Source organism: Daldinia vernicosa (assembly GCF_022497035.1).
Source record: "Daldinia vernicosa strain CBS 139.73 unplaced genomic scaffold F5Y00scaffold_39, whole genome shotgun sequence".
NCBI lineage: Eukaryota > Fungi > Ascomycota > Sordariomycetes > Xylariales > Hypoxylaceae > Daldinia > Daldinia vernicosa.
This window is the reverse complement of record NW_025953955.1, coordinates 203,195-220,044: the sequence shown is the minus strand read 5'-3', so window position 1 is coordinate 220,044 and position 16,850 is coordinate 203,195. Positions and strand designations below refer to the sequence as shown.

At 47.8% G+C, this 16,850-nt stretch overlaps 3 protein-coding genes across 3 annotated transcripts; 1 reads left to right on the top strand and 2 right to left on the bottom strand.

The window, feature by feature from the left end:
- Window positions 1-342: 342 nt before the first annotated feature.
- Window positions 343-2,196, bottom strand: F5Y00DRAFT_129465 (uncharacterized protein). The gene has a single exon (XM_048004189.1). The coding sequence runs from the start codon at window positions 1,896-1,898 to the stop codon at window positions 1,071-1,073; it is 828 nt and encodes a 275-aa protein (XP_047862845.1). The 5' UTR covers window positions 1,899-2,196; the 3' UTR covers window positions 343-1,070.
- Window positions 2,197-11,433: 9,237 nt separating this feature from the next.
- F5Y00DRAFT_242815 (pre-mRNA splicing factor) lies at window positions 11,434-13,876 on the bottom strand. Its single transcript, XM_048008582.1, has 2 exons — window positions 13,361-13,876; window positions 11,434-13,257 (listed from the first exon to the last, which is right to left on the bottom strand). Exons 1-2 carry the CDS (start codon window positions 13,682-13,684, stop codon window positions 11,746-11,748), a joined length of 1,836 nt encoding a protein of 611 aa, XP_047862844.1. The 5' UTR covers window positions 13,685-13,876; the 3' UTR covers window positions 11,434-11,745.
- A 193-nt stretch (window positions 13,877-14,069) lies between these two features.
- Window positions 14,070-16,817, top strand: F5Y00DRAFT_242813 (cell cycle control protein). The gene has a single exon (XM_048008581.1). It carries the CDS (start codon window positions 14,236-14,238, stop codon window positions 16,258-16,260), a length of 2,025 nt encoding a protein of 674 aa, XP_047862843.1. The 5' UTR covers window positions 14,070-14,235; the 3' UTR covers window positions 16,261-16,817.
- The last annotated feature ends 33 nt before the right edge of the window (window positions 16,818-16,850 follow it).

The window sequence follows — 16,850 nt, the reverse complement described above, 5'->3', positions numbered from 1 at the left end:
GTACCGAAATATCGTTGCAACAAACACCCTACCCTAACCCGCAGATCGGCCGGTACCTAGGCCGGCGCACCCCACGCACCCTTAATATGAACCCTCTCCGTCGACATGCGTCTTGTACCTGCCCGGCAGGGAAAAGGGGAAAGAAGTTGGATGGATGATCATCAGGGTCCAATGCCAAGATCAGGGACTTGCAATTAGTTGAATTTTGGCTTGTTTTGGCACGGTAGAACCCTGGAGATCATCCCGACCCTGATGTGTTGTCAGCGGAAAATAATCACGTTAGGAACCTACTACATAGTCGTATCCCATAATGAATAGAGTCCGGTCCGTTTGCCGGATCGGCGGCAGGGACACTTGGTTATTTATTACAAAGTAATTCATCACCATAGCACATCTCTCAAGACTGAACATTTTCGAGTAGGCAATTTGAAGCTACTAGGTAAAAAAGGATTTTTTAAGTTTTATCATTAAATATTGCGTTTCATTTTCGTATGCCATCCGCCCCTTCTCTGTCCTGGGCGGACGTTGGTATCTAATGCCTAACTCCAACGTCATTTATATATAGTAGACAAAATGCCGCCCGACGAAGTATGTGGACCCTTTACGGCGGGTCTCCGGCGCATCTCCGTGTGCGCCTGCTAATCAGCTCCCATGTGTAATATGCAAGAGCACACTTATTCGCCCTCGCTGATGTTTATACAACTGCTCCATCATCCTTTTCCAATCAAGTAAAAAAACCGGGGGCGACAAGCCAATTGGCCCGGGTTATCGTGTTGTGAGCAGAGAGAAGCGTGAGAAGCACTCCATGCTGCTCGAATGCTTTTCCCAGCCGTCTGTCAAAAATGCAAAGTAAAAATGGTGCGCCCATCGTATGCGTGCCACCGTGGTATCAATAGTGCCGTCGTGAACTGTTCCCAAATGTACCCAAACGCCGTGTTATAACGTATATCCGCCCATACCGGTCCCTGTCTTACACAGATGGGAACAAAAACAAGTCCATTACCCCTTCATTACTAGATGTTGGTCTTAAGTCGGCTTATAAAAATAAGAAAGCTTGTGTTGGGCATGTCTTAAGCACCCTCTTGGCAAGCGATTGCTGCTAGTGCGTCTAGTCCGCTGCTGGTTCTGGCTGCACCGGGCCGGCCTATAAGTGGGAGGTTAAGACCACGCATATCCCAAGCCCCACCGGGGGAAGGAAGTGAAGCATCGGGACCGTATTGATCCGAATCCCACATTTGAATTTCGTGAGACGGAGCGCTGCTGTGAGAGCATGACGACTTAGAAGATACCGAGCCACGCTTGGATGGAGAAGATAGGGATGAGCTCTTAGACTTGGAAGAGCCAGAGGACCTCGACTTGTCCTTAAAGTGAGTTTCAAGGTGCTGCTTCATGTTGTCTGCGCGGGTGAACTTCTTGTGGCAGCCAGGGTACGTGCACTGAACAGCCTTCTCGGCAGTGTGGATCTTAGAGTGGCGCGAGGCGTGTCCCGAAGTAGTGAAAGTCTTCTCACAACCGTGACTATCACGATACCGACAGGGGTAACGCTTGCCCGTCTTCTCGGGTGCAGCTGAGCTAGCAGAGCTGTCGTCTTCATATGAATTGGAACGACTGGTTGCAACATAGACAGGGCGTTTCATGCCAACTTGCTGGTCAGGAAGGTAGTCATCGTAGAGCTGGCGTGACGAATAGTCGTATAGACTAGGTGTTAGTGGAGAGTAGGCATCGTAACTGGCGTTGGAATCGTATGAATCCGAACGAAGGAGTTCTGGAGTGTGGGGCGGCGGCGATTGGTCGCCGGTGGATTGATAGTGGATAGCCGTGTGGTATGACTGGTGGCTGGCGTATGGGTCATCGTTTAAGAGAGAGACCTGACGTCCGGTGGCGTCTCGTGCGTGCATTGTGTCTGTAGATGTGGGGATAGGGCGCGGAAAGCGGGATAAAGATTCAATTGCAATTGACTGCTTAAACCGTGCTTGTCGTTCGGTCTTTGAAAAATGTATGTGAAGCTCAAACCCCTGTAGTAAGGTAAGGCACAGCCGAGTAAAATTGTAATGTGAGTAGACAAAAGTCCAAAAGCAATGAATTATGCTTAATCAAGCACACTCCGAACACATAGAAGGTTTCTTGTGTGGGCGGCAGCTAAAACTGGCACGAGTCGAAAAGACGACGAGACGATTTGAGGTGGGGATGGTTTATGGTCTTTGAAAAGACGTACGGTTCGACAGGTTGAGGTTGTGTGTGTGTGTGCGTGTGTGTACGGTTAAGCTCAAGCTAGGTTGGACTGGTTTATTCTCATCCAAAGTATAAGGTGAAGACAATTGTGATAAATAGCTACTAGGCGGAAGTATGTGGTTGACTAGTGCTGTAGTGTAGCTATTTTGAGGGGGGGTGGTTTCGAGAATAAAGGTTGAAAGGTGAGGCAGGACCAGAGGAGCTTTTTTTCGTGCGAGATACGACGGGAAGTGAGTTGGTTAAAAAGAAACATGGGAAAGGCATGAATCCCATCGAGTTCCCAGCTTCCTCCACATTTCCAACCAAAAAGGACGAGACTAAAAGGTACAAGGAGTACTTCGCTACATTGCACAAAGATTACAGGGATCAGGGGTTCCGCTACATGCTAGCAAGTGGTTCCAAAAAAGCAGAAGGAAGCGGGGGGGCGGTTGCAGACACATGGGACTGAGGCATTGTACCTGACCGAGTCTTGCGAGTATCACAAATGTACCCTTTGCGCATTGGGCGTGCTATGTATGTAGGTACCTACCTACCTATGTATGTATGTATGTATGAAGTAGTACCGAAGAACACAACCAAAAAAAAAAGATCGTCGTCACCGCTTATTTCCTTACTTCCTTACTTACATGTAGCTGTTTAGTTACATCCATTTCTTTTCCAGTATTGACCAGTACCGAGGTTACATCGTAAGGCTCTGCTCGTTCAGATATGTTCAGATGTCCTGCCAAGATAGTCCTGTAACCTACAGATATCCTGCATGATAACCATTTACATATCGCCATGGTAAGCCGTGATTCATTATTCTAGAAATATGTGCGCATGCAGGTCATCCTTATCCAAGACCGTTCCGAAGAACCATTGCTCGTATTACCTATCACTAACTATGTGCATTAGGTATGTATCTAGGCATGTGTATGACTTTTACGCAGTTAGACTTATGCGTAGAATAGAACTTTATCAAGACGCACCGCAACCTTGACCAAGTTGACTTGAGGCATTTGAGGAGAGACTTTTTCCCTTGCTGCCGAGGCCAACTTAATTTTCTCAGTCAAGGACGCAAGCGAGCAGTAATATTTCTGCAAACGCTTATCTGGCAGTCTGGGCATTTTACATATCGTCGTTATGTCGTTGCGTCGTTACTATGCAGCAAGATTTCTCGTTGATCCGTTCTAGGAAGTGAAGCTTCGACAAAGCCGATCCCGTCCCGTGGAGTACGATACGTACCTCTTCCATGCAAGGGTAGGTGAAGAAGGTATTTGACGAATTAGACGCCACGGACGAGACGGGTACGCTGCGGTGGCTCACCTTGCGTCGCGCTGCCAGGCTGCGTACAGATGATCAGCAGGCACGTTTGGATGTTGCATTGCTCGGATCTTTGCTAGCATATTTCCCTTCACCTAGTGTCTATTTCAGGATGCCAGCACCACCAGACCGGTCACCCGGGTCCCTGATTGACATTCCAATCCGAGGAGTAACTCGTGCTCCCAGTCTCCATATAGCACCCACTCGCAAGGAGAAACAATGTCCCATAAGGCGGGCCTACGCTATCGTCAGGACCGTCTAGTTTTTGATGTTGACGGTGACGTAGGAGGCTATCGAAGGTACCTGAGCAGGCTGAGCTGACCTAGCTCTTATGGTCTTCCACGTCCGCCTCATATATTACTATTTACTAACTATAGTGTAGAACGACATTTGGGTACGTGCTTAACGGGTCTTCTATTAAGTAGGGACGAGTAAGAGATGTTAAGAGCTGGTAGTGTTCATCTGTTACTATACGCTGTATACGTACAAACGCGGTATAGAGTAAGGTAAGCTTATGACTCATGAGAGACTATTACTATGTTTGTGGGTACATTGAAAAATCCGTGCCTTTATTCTCACCTTACTACATATGTAAAGAATGAGGCTCGTAACTTAGTAATCCTTTGTCTTGTTCTTCGATAATAGTGTATCTACCAACACACGATCCACTAGACTAGCAATATTATACTTAAGATCCAGAGTAAATGATCCACAGGAGGAGGATAAGACTTAAAACGGAAGCCGTCGCTTTCTATTAACTTAGCCAGAGACGGTAAATTTTCAGGGTCCTTAGGATACCAGGCTGCCCTTGATGTGTCAAGTTCCGATGCATGTAAGTTGCGGTATCGTCGACCCCCTCGACGCCTCAATCTCTTAGGTTAGTTAGATAGAAATATAGATCGAAGATTATTTGTTAAATCTGCCAAGACGTATGGAGTCAAAGGGGAGACAGGGGAGACAGGGGGGAAGCTCGGGGTACATGGAACAAGTAGAGAAGGTACATGCCGGAAACCTTGTGCGACAGAGATCATCTAAACTGTCCATGGTGACTGACAGAATACACAAGTTACAAAGTTACAATACGTTAAAGTTACATGTGCTCCAACGAAGTCCACTAACCCTCGCATGCGTCTCCATCACGGATGACAACTACAATATGCAGAATAAACAACTTTTAAAAAATAGGATACCATTACTACTTACCATGTCAGCTATTGGATTATCTAGATTTTCATTTGAATGGTTTTTGATAACAGGAGGAGCTCTGGAACTTGAGCACTTGATAGGTAGAGTCGGGGTATGTAAGGTTACTTTGTCATCCGCTTGCCCTTGATGGCATTCTTCTTTTCCCTTCCTGATTTTTTCAGAATTCGATGCTTTCCTTCAGTCCCCACTCACACCCCACTCCCCTCCATCTCGATCCCTCCTACCCATCTGCCCATCCACTCTGCCACTCCATCATTTTTTCTCTCGTGTGGACACAAAGCAGATATTAGTGTACATTTACATTAGCCACATCTACCTTTAGTGTAGGTCTCACAAAGCGCCAACGCCAACTCGGCAAGTCTACCCATGCGACATGTACATACGTAGTTGATTGATGTGCTGCAGTCCGCTGACTTGTTATTAAGGGGTCCTGACCAGGAGCACACGAATAACCCTTAGCCCTTCCTTGCGCCGTATGCCGCATGCGGGGGAGAGACACATAGCAAGACCGGAGCATAACGACTTATTTATCGGGCTTCCGAATAGTATCCCACATACATACCTGACTTGTTAATGTCGGCAAGGAAAGCGGAAGAAATGAGAGGAAAATAATGATGTCATGAATAAACGCTCCGGAGTCAAGGTAAGCACAGAGCGGGTCGATGCCAAATGGCGAAGGAGAGAGTATCCGTATCCGTGTGCGGTTGTTTCGATAGCCAGCAAATTCTAACGATGGGGACCCGAGGAAAGGAAATTTAAGAGCGATCTCGATTTTGGAGGGAGATCGGTCTCCGCCTGATGGAGGGCCGCAGAATTCTAGCAAGGGACTGAATGAAAGCGGATAGTCAAGCCCCACATGGAACTGGGGGGTTCTTTTTTTTCTTTCTCAATGTTCTATGCCCTGTCTAGCTTGCCCATGTTATTATGGGTTGCTATTATGGTCTGTCTCTCCCGTTGCCAAGTCCCTGAATATGATACCCTGAGAAATAGACGTTACGCAGGCTACGATACCTAACCTAGGTATTAAGGGACGAAGCTATACTATACTTAGGTATTGTACCTACCTAACCAGCTAACCTAACGTGCAACGTCCAAAGGAGGCTCAGCGTGGCTTGCTTCGGTATTTGTACCCCGATAACATGGACATATGCACATTACATACTGATGATACACGGCATTGTCCATTAACCCTACGGTACGGCCATAATGCATATACGGTACACTGCAAGAAGCCTTGCAGGAGTAGGGGTTTAATACAATAGTGAGAAACTGGGTATCCAACTAGTTATCCAACTCTTGGAACTGATCAAAAAGTCAGGGTTCATTCAGCATGCGCTAACTATGTTTGAGCCTTCTTGCACAGCCTAGGTACCCCTCCCTATGTATGCCTATGTAGGTATGCATGTACAACTCGATGACCTTCTCGAGTCTTGAGTTCCCTTCTGCATAATATATACCTAAAAAAAGGTACATCGAAGGGAAGCGCATCGGCACGATTAGAACAAGGACGATGCGGATGATAATTAATAAAAGAGTACTACCTACCGGAATAGAATGAGTGGAATGGAAGACGGCCAGCAATTCCTTCAACCCGCCCTCGAAGCATGCCGGCCTACAAACGTAGCAACAAAATTTCTAGGGGTTGAGGGTTGAGTAACTGGCTCCGCGCATCAGCAGCACAGAGATCGAAACAATGTTGGGCAATCGTCGATTGCTGGCGAGATCGCCGGCGAGGTCCACATTACAGGAACACACCTTTTAAAAATCTTGGCGCGAACTTCGTGTCTCTCATAGGGCCAACTTATCGTTTGACAGCCAGGGTCCCGGCCACGCATACATGGCATACGCTACATACATAGGTACTACCTGACTACCTACCTATGTATGTAGGCATGTATGTACATACGTTATGTTCCCCTGGATGGATTCGTTAATTGTCCGTCGCGGGCCTCGAAATTCTCAAAGCTTCTGGCGGTCTAATAATACTACATCTTCATTAACTAAGCCCTGTCAGCCTACGAAGCAGAGCCGACTCACGCATTGTACATATGTACAATACATACATCTGCCTGTGGTACGATGGTGGTCCCTGGAATTCTGAATGCGGTTTGTTTTAATACCCTGTCCATGCGCGCCAACCAGAGTACAAGCCTTCTTGGTATATAGACGGAAACGGACTTTATGGGGTCTAGTGTATCTCATGGGATTCCCAGATCTTTGGACTATTCTCATCCAACGAGTTTTGCAATGAGGATAGACGAATATTTGTGGAATATTATCTGTGTGTTATCTATATGATCTATATGTACGTCCTCGAGTGTCGCCGAGACACAAGAGCGACATCGTCTAAAAGCGGCACATTACACTATAGATCATCTATAAGCTTATCAGGCGATGGCGCCGATAGTAGATTATCGCAATCTTTTTTGTTATATGTATGGCATTATGGCATTTTAAGTCATTCGAAATTTCTATTTCCGGTAAACTTCACTTAACTTCTGTACATCCAAAACTACTATTCCGTATTTATGTTTACAAGAACATTGCATTTTTCTTTTCTTTTCCTTTTTGCATGCTATCGATGACGGGTCTATTACTTACTTACTTGGCTCTACCAATTCGATACATCCGTTCGCATCCAGATACATGATAAAAGAAATATGGACACGGCAATTGTCACGATGACGCAAGTGAAGCTTTGACTTTTCAGTTTTGAAGTTTCACACGGGCTGACGGGGCGCGTGTTTCGGAGCTTTAGGTCCAGCTAGCAAGGCGATTCGGCCGTGCTTCCGAGGGGGGGCTTCGCTTCCACCTTCGATACCTTCGATACCTTCGATATACTTCCACGTCCGTGGATGCCTTGTTTCCGGCTCGACAGCTCGACATCTTGGCCGCTAACTGTCCCAAGGAACTTCGCGGGGCTTCGTAAGGCTCCGTAAGGCTTGGAAAAGGCTTGGAAGTTCGGAATTTGCTCGTGTTTATTCGGTTTATGGTTTATACAAGTTTTATCCATCTGCATCTATTTACACATCTGCTACGGATTACTTTATTTGTTCTAAAAAGGCCTGGACCTTGTCCCGGGATGAGATGTCATCTGTTTCGGGAATGCAAAATTCAGTTGAGCCATTGGCCATTGGATGGATCATGGATGGGATGGGATGCCCGGATGGAACCCCGTACCCAGTAGCGCAAGCCCAGGACCTTAACCCCTGCTGAGATAATGTGCAAAACTACTACGTTTACATGTGTGTAGTATTTGTGTGGTATGTGTGTTTAGGTCTATAGGTCTAGATGGCATAAGAATGGCCCACACAAGCAAATGCGCAATGGCCAACATTCGAGCATCAGTCCATGAGCTGATAAAGAGTCGTCGAAAAAGCCATGGCATGTTATAATGGCCTTTCGATTGCCTATTTAGCATTCACAATGCTTACCATGCATATACATAGGCCGACCGAGTCGCATCGCCCAAGAGCTTTGCCATACTTTCCATAGACCCGACTTTACGTGCCGCATGCGAATTTCGCCATGAGATCAATGCAAGCTATATCTAAGGATCTGGCCAGATCCCATTCTACCTACACTCGATACTACTTACATACGTACTTTACACGTAGTTATATGTTATACCTACATAAACAAAACAAAAAAGAATAAACATGCTGAAATATCGCCAACAAGGTGCACATTAAAGTATATAGCTGTAGGTAGAGAACGTGGTAGACTACACCAGCTACACTAAACTCTTTGCAGTAAATAAATATACGTACCTCCACACCGAGGATAATGTAAGGATCACGACGAGAATTATAGCAGCAAGCAAAGAGACCAATAGGAATTGTGCCATACCTACAGTAGTACAGTAGATGATACATAGCTACTCTGTAAGGTAGGGTGTAAGCACTTGCCACGAGCCACAGGCATGTCTACGGTAACATGCTATACATGCGGGAGAAACCAATTTGTTATCTAATACATATGCTAAATATCGACCCAGACCGTACCGTATAGAGCGGTATGCTGTTCCGGGACACGCCGTTAAAAGTTGTCGCTCGACCCGGGGCTCCGCGACCACGACAACCCGAGACGACCGCCGGCCGTTCGGTATAATGCAACAAACAGGCCTTACCGAGCTTGCGCACGATCGTGGGCCCTTGGGGTTCTTGGGGTCCTTTTTATATACAATACACTATGTAGGTACTGACCCGGCCCACAGGATACGCCCCGTGCTCGCTAACGACGGTGCAGCCTTACGGTGGACGATCTTTTCAGCAATATTCCGTATATATTCTGGTTTTCTGATAGTCGCTATTACGTGCGTCGTAAAACCGCACTATTCTAGTGTATGTATGTAGATATGTATGTAGCTCATTCACAAGCTTCTTCCCATGGATCGTCTGGAACCGAGATTCCGTAGCTTCCCCTAGTTAGTCGGTTTCTTTAATACATACAGACGCACACTTACGTGGTGCTACTTTCTAGATACCTACTTCCCCACTATCTACATAGAAGCCGGGCATTTCTATATCGATATTAGCCAAAGCCAACGCCAACTGCACGACTCTGACTCGCGACCTCCATGGCGTATATACATACATATATACACGCATACATACATACCTCATACATATACATAGAACATATATACATGGATATAGAAGACGTAGTTATACGTAGATACATACAACTGGTACCGAACGCAGATCCCCTCCAGTACAATATATATACCCAAGTACATAGGTAGGTATATATGTAATACATGTGCACGGCAGGACAGACAAGGATGGGATTTTCCCTCGTCCTCCTCTCCCTCCTCACGTCTCCTCACTCACATGTGCGTCCGTGTGGTGCTCTGCTAAACTAAGGTACCAGTTTTTTACCCCGCGCTGTGGGCTGTAAGCTGTTAACTCGCATGGCGGTGCAGACCTTGTCTATAACACACAGCACATACAATAGAGATATGTCACCGTGATCAGTCATGACGAAATCCGGTTTTCAGCGTTGCCATCTTCAACTGATCGGCGCTCAGCAGTTCAGTTCGACCCGTCCTGTGGGACTCGGACGAAGGATATACATACATACATACATACATTATACATACATATATACTGAATAGTCACCCCTTATTCTGCTATGTATGCATTTTATATATGTGCATATCAGATACATCATGTACTCTCCCGGCCGAGTCCCTGCAGATTTCAAGTAGGCAAACAAGTTCTATAGAGACGAAGAAAAAAAGAGAAGAGCCAGAAAAAAAAGAAGAAGAAAATTAACCCTAGAATATCGTCGAAAATGTAACTATTCGGAACTGTCTCTTCTGCCCCCAACCCCCATCTCACCTCACCCAATTGCACCGCAGCTACGACATAATCAGCTACATAGTAAAGTATGATTATGATGGATGGTGCGGTGCGCAGTGTCTATATACATAGTACCTTAGGTATGTATATAGATACGCGTAGTGTACGTAAATGTGTAAGTGTGTGTGTGTGTACGAAGTAAACAAGAAATATGGTATTATTCTAAGGCATACCGCGCGGGATGCGAATGTTGGGAAATCGCCCATGCAGCCAGAATCCAGAAATTGGAAAATCTAGATCAGAATCAGAAAAAGAAAAAAAACCAAAAAATCCCATGTCCGGGACCTGCGAGTTTCACCAGAATCCCATCTTTCCTTTTCGCATTTTCCCCTTTTCCCGCTTCTCGCGTTCCCCAACACACACAAATACAACACCACACACCACACCAACACTGCGAACCCGGCCCTGCCCTGCCTCTCATCTCGCCCCTCGCCTTCACGTGCGACAACGGTCCGTACGCCTGTGAGTGAGGTCTTATATGCCATGCCCATGCCCATGCCATACCTGACCTGACCTGACCTACCGGCAGTAGTAGTACCGAGCTCGCTCTGCGTACGGTACGCGCGAATACCAAATACCATACCTACCTACCTAACCTACCTACCCATCTACGTAAGAGGCTGCAACGCTGCAGCGGACATCGAATCTGGGGGACCACGTATCGTGTAACCCACGCGCGCCGCGCTATCATATCTACCTACCTTACCTACCTACCTACCAGCATATCATACCATACCACGGCAGCTCCCTCGCTCCATCCAGTCCGGCCCAGCCCAAGGACCTTTTTTCCCGCCCGACGATCGAGATCTGTGCGAGCCTCCTGTTCGAAACGTACGTCGTGACACTTCTTTTCCTTCCTTCTTTCTTTCCTTCCCTTCCCTTCCCTCCCTGAACCGTAGCCGTTATCCGCGCCCGCGTCAAAGCGTAGAGCACCTACCTACTTACTTACCTAACCTAGGTACTTAACCCTAAAGGCAAAAAAAAAAAAAAAAAGAAAGACAGAAAAGCCTCATCTCTTCCCTACCTACGCACATACATATATACATAGGTACATACATGCCATATGCAGGTAGGGACCAGGTCGGATAGATACTTTATAAAAGAAAAGAAATATCTCGTAACGCCGCAGCGGCAAACACTAATATCCCTTAGCCAAAGTCAATGTACGGGGCGGCGACGGCGACGGAGCCGGAGCCGGCTCCATACGTATCTAGGCATAGCTGGCATAGGCGAACAGATACGTAAAGATAAAGTTGGACAAGACAAGCGAGGCGGGGAAGGATCCATTCAAAACAGATTTCAGACGGCGCGCGGCCTTTGGAGAATTGAGTTTGTAGAAAAAGCGAGTGCTGTACGTAAGAAACGCACACATTGCATGATAAGAATTAACTACTGGAACTAAGCCGATTTAGCCTCTTCTTCCGTAGTCTAACATAACATCCGATAACCCCCGCCTTCCAAGAACGCCGTAACCATGCGACCGACCCCATGCTGCGAAAAAAAGGCCAAAAAACCAGCGAGTGGCCCCACCGTCCCTTTAGACGCCATGCCTTACTTACATTTGTCTGTCTGCGTACATATAACGTTGTACAAAAACCCCTTACTTCGCGCGATCCTATAGCGGCGCAGCACCTCGCCCGCCCTATTTCTTAGCGGGTAGTGCCGGTGGTCCCATCTTGCCAGCACCGGTATCGACCTTCTTATTGGGGTGTTCAGGGACCTTGAAGCCACCGTTGGCACTACTAGCTGTCCCGCCTCCGGCTACCTGGGTAAAGGTACCGCCCTTGAACCAGCGGTCCTCCTCCGCCTTTCGCTTACGATTAAGCTCAGCTTGAACCTTGGGGTCTACAAGCTCTAGTCCCTGAACTGGTGTGAATGCTAGAGACGAGGCTGTCCCTGCACCTCCTCCGATAGTGGACCCTACCCCTGAAGTTCGTAGACCCTTACCACGAAGGTCGATGTTGCCTGATTGGCCAAAGCCGCGCAATGACGAAGCTGAGCCGCCAATAGGCGTAGCTCCTCCCCAGCCTTTATGCTTTTGACTAAGCTTCGCTCGTGTCCGGTTGTCAATCTGCACTCCACGGATTCGTCCATCGTTTGTCTGCCCGATCATCCCCATGCCCGTAGTAGAGTCTCCAATTCCGTAGTCTGTTTCCTTCTCCTCCTTGCCGAACACCATGCGGTTCTGAGCCTTGCGAAGGTCAGTCATCGCAGTTGCCTCCTTGGCCTTGCGAGCCCGTCGGCCACCCCGCTTTCGTGAGGGTTTGTCATCCGGGGCCGGTAGCGCTCGTTGACCCTTGTTTGGTGGCGGTTCCGTCAGTTTGTCTAACCTCTCTAGACATTGACCCCTGAGTTCTTCGCCATATGACCCATCAGGGTTTGAGTGGCCGGTATCCGCACGTGCAGCTAGGACGAGCTTCGCCGCCACCGCCTTCATAGCCTTCTTCTTTAGATCGGTTGGGATGCCACGGATGATTGGAGAATGGTATAAGTAACCTTGCTGTTTCACGCCCACATTGGTGGCGAATGCCGTATTGCCTGATCTTTTCGAGCCCCAAGCTGCAAGATTGCAGGCGGGCGCCCGGGAAAGATTAGTTAAGCCTCCAGCAGTATTAATCAATTGCGCAGCAGTTAACGATCCAACTAGGGCTGTAAGGTTAGGGGCAAATATGTTCATTCGAGACTGTACGTAGTCTGTAAGTGTTTTCTTAGCCTTGTCCATCTTGATCATCATATGGCAGGCTTTCAGAATGCGTTCAAGCTCCTCCTGGCTTATTTCACGGCCTTTCGTTGTGGTAGCTTCGACGGTGACAATCATCAGCGACGGTCCATCCAGAACCGACTTGAGCGATTCGCCTAGAGGATTGTCGGCTGAGCCTTGAAGCGCTCTGATGCTATCCGAATCCATAGGTCCATTTCCCAGGATGGCCACAACTTTAGCATACTCGATCGGGTTCTGAACAAGCGTTTCAAGTTCGGGGAATCGAGCGGAGTAATGGTCTCTGATGAACTTGTGGACCTTCATGATCTCGCCGTCGATCTGAGTGGAGAGCGTGTTGGATTCAGTGAGGATCTTGTACTCGGGGTTGTCCTCAATATTACCTATATTTGTTGTGTGTGGCGTGAGAGGTTTTGATTGATAGTGGGCGATGTCCTATAAGGTCGTAACCAGTCGGTCAGGTCTAGCTCAAGACAGGAGATGTAAACATTTCATCACTGTTCGTAGTGTGAAGTGAGGGAGTAGAGGGTAAACTAACCTTAAGCAGAGGGTCCAGTCTGTCCATAACGGTAGTAACCTTACGGATATCTTTAACTCCGCCTAGCTGCATCTTCTCGACCTTAGCCTTGGTGGCTTCTTCGTCTTCCACGGGTTCGGCGGCGCCCATGCTCACGCCACCCATTTCTTCGTCTTCATCGGGCTCTTCTTCATCGCCGTCTAGTACCATATCGTTATCATCGCGGCTTGCTGGAGGGCCAATAGCCGGCCCATCGAGGTCAAGTCCGGTGTCATTTTGCTCCTCCCCATTTTCGGACCCTGAGTCCTCGAAGTCCTGCAGCAACTCCTCCGCTAGAGTCGACATGGCGTCGAAAGGTAATATATGGTCGGATGATCGCGTAATTCGACGAGATAAATTATCAACTTAAAAGTAAACGGATACGTAGTTTACTATGTTTATACGACAGGTGAGGAAAAATCCGGCAAGCGTCGATGGTTCTTTGTGTATGAAGGTGGGCAAATTCCAATTGCGACAAAAATATGTACTATGTAGAAGTTTGGTCGCAGCCTTCCTGCCTTCTTAGTCGCGACTATAATTTAATATGGAACCCTAAGCTTTACATCGAATCACAGCTCTTCTCATTAGATTCAACGGTCGGTAAAACAATTCTTCCGTGAACTTGCCGGGATTAAGCCCACTTTAATAATTGAACTGATCTCGTCGCGTTTTGTTATCTCTAATCAGCCTCGCCAACCTCTTATAACATACAATTCTGCCCTTGGCTCAAGACCAAACGCTCTGGTTGGCACAGCCATACCACACCATAACTTTCCAATCATCCTCTATTTATACTCTGCATCTCGTCTTCTACACATATATCACCCTACATTTACCATTCATTCACCGAAGTCAAGATGGAGTCCTCACGCGGCCCTCCAAGGGTTAAGAACAAGGCCGCCGCGCCTATTCAGATCTCTGCCGAGCAGCTGCTCCGAGAAGCAGTAGACCGACAGGAGACGTCCCTACAAGCACCGACTCAGCGCTTTGGTGACCTAGAAGAGCTCCATGAATTCCAGGGTCGGAAGCGAAGGGAGTTCGAGAGCTTCGTTCGCCGAAATACGATTAATATGAATAATTGGATGCGTTATGCTGCATGGGAACTTGAGCAGAAAGAGTTCAAGCGCGCGCGATCCATCTTCGAGCGAGCCCTCGATGTTGATCCAACGTCTGTCGTTTTATGGATTCGCTATATCGAGGCCGAGATGAAAAACAGGAATATCAATCATGCGAGAAACTTACTTGACCGTGCCGTCACTATCCTACCTAGGATCGACAAGCTATGGTACAAATATGTCTACATGGAAGAGATGTTGGGTAATATTCCTGGTACGAGACAGGTATTTGAGAGATGGATGGCCTGGGAGCCGGACGAGGCAGCGTGGAGCGCGTACATTAAGCTTGAGAAACGTTACGGCGAATTCCAACGTGCCCGGGATATCTTCGAGCGCTTCACGATAGTACACCCGGAACCGCGTAATTGGATTAAGTGGGCCAAGTTCGAAGAAGAGTTTGGGACAAGTGATTTAGTTAGGGAAGTTTTCGGCGCTGCAGTTGAGGCCTTGGGCGACGAATTTGTTGACGAGAGGCTTTTCATTGCTTACGCTAGATTCGAGACGAAGCTCAAGGAGTACGAGCGAGCTAGGGCCATTTACAAGTACGCTCTGGACCGCCTCCCTCGCTCAAAGTCTATGGGTTTACACAAGGCGTACACGACCTTTGAAAAGCAGTATGGTGATAGGGACGGGGTAGAGGACGTGATATTATCAAAGAGACGGAGACACTACGAAGACCAACTCAAGGAGAATCCGAAGAACTACGATATATGGTTCGACTATGCTCGATTAGAGGAGACGTCGGGTGACCTGGATCGGGTGAGAGATGTATACGAGCGAGCTGTAGCTCAAATCCCGCCGACGCAAGAAAAGAGGCATTGGCGCCGATACATTTACCTGTGGATCTTTTATGCTATCTGGGAGGAGATGGAAGCCAAGGATGTTGACCGAGCGCGCCAAATATATAAGCTATGCCTCGACCTGATACCCCACAAGAAATTCACATTTGCTAAGGTCTGGTTGTTGAGGGCGCAGTTTGAAATTCGGCAAGGTGAGCTCACAACCGCACGAAAAACGCTAGGGCAAGCAATCGGCATGTGTCCGAAGGACAAGCTGTTTAAGGGTTATATCGAGTTGGAATTAAAGCTATTTGAGTTTGTGCGGTGTCGAACCCTTTACGAAAAGCACATCGAGTGGAATCCAGCCAACTGCCAGACGTGGATCAAGTTTGCCGAGCTCGAGAGAGGATTGGACGACCTCGACAGGACAAGAGCCATCTTCGAGCTCGCTATTAACCAGCCCGTGCTCGATATGCCGGAGTTGTTATGGAAAGCATACATCGATTTCGAGGAAGAGGAGGGCGAGTACGACAAGACGCGCGAGTTGTACGAGAGACTTCTGGAGAAGACAGATCATGTCAAGGTCTGGATCAGCTATGCGCACTTCGAGATCAACATCCCAGAAGAAGACGAGGAAGAAACAGGCGAAGAAGAGGAGCGGCCTGTTAGCGAGGAGGCTAAGACTAGAGCCCGCAATGTGTTCGAGCGTGCTCACAAGCGCATGAAGGAGAAGGAGCTCAAGGAAGAAAGAGTTTCTCTACTCAACGCTTGGTTGTCGTTCGAGCGTACCCATGGATCGGCGGAGGACATCGAGAAAGTCCAGAAACAGATGCCGCGGAGGACGAAGCGCAGGCGCAGACTGGAAGACGACACGTTCGAAGAATATATCGATTACGTATTCCCGGCGGACGACGAACAGAAGCAAGATCTATCCAAGATGCTTGCCATGGCTCAGGCCTGGAAGCAAGGAGGCGGTGCCGTCAGTTAATCGAGATGGATACGCGCATTCTGTCCTTAGTGTGTTAGATGGAAATACCATACGAATCGACCATTCGATACTGTACATAATAGGCTGTTTTACATATTTAGAGCAAAGAAGCCGGTCTAATAGAGCCTCTGCGAACTGGTCGAATATGAAATTACCAGTACGAAACCGAACCTCATCACCTTGAGAAACCTTGCTCATATCCATATTTCTCCCTCCAGGTTCTATAGGACCATAAATTGCATTACCGTAAGAGATATCAAAGTAGTCACAATTCTGTTCCCAGTGGACTATGCCAAGAAGGCTGGTGGGGAGGGCAGCCATGCGGCTCGGCTGCCTCCATATCGCCAAGTCATCGACAGAGCTTGAAGGAACTACCGACTACCTCCATACTACACCACCTGCCTGATAAGCTACTTGTACACGTGCGGAACAAAAAATGTGATCGTTAGCTGCCAGAGGCGCATGGCAGGATCCCGTCCACAACCCAGAATTGGGGAATCCGACTCCCAGTCTCCAAGGTACGTACCCCTTTCCCCAAGGAGCAGTCCTCCGCGCGCCCACGTTTTTTTCTTTCTTCTTCAATCCAACCA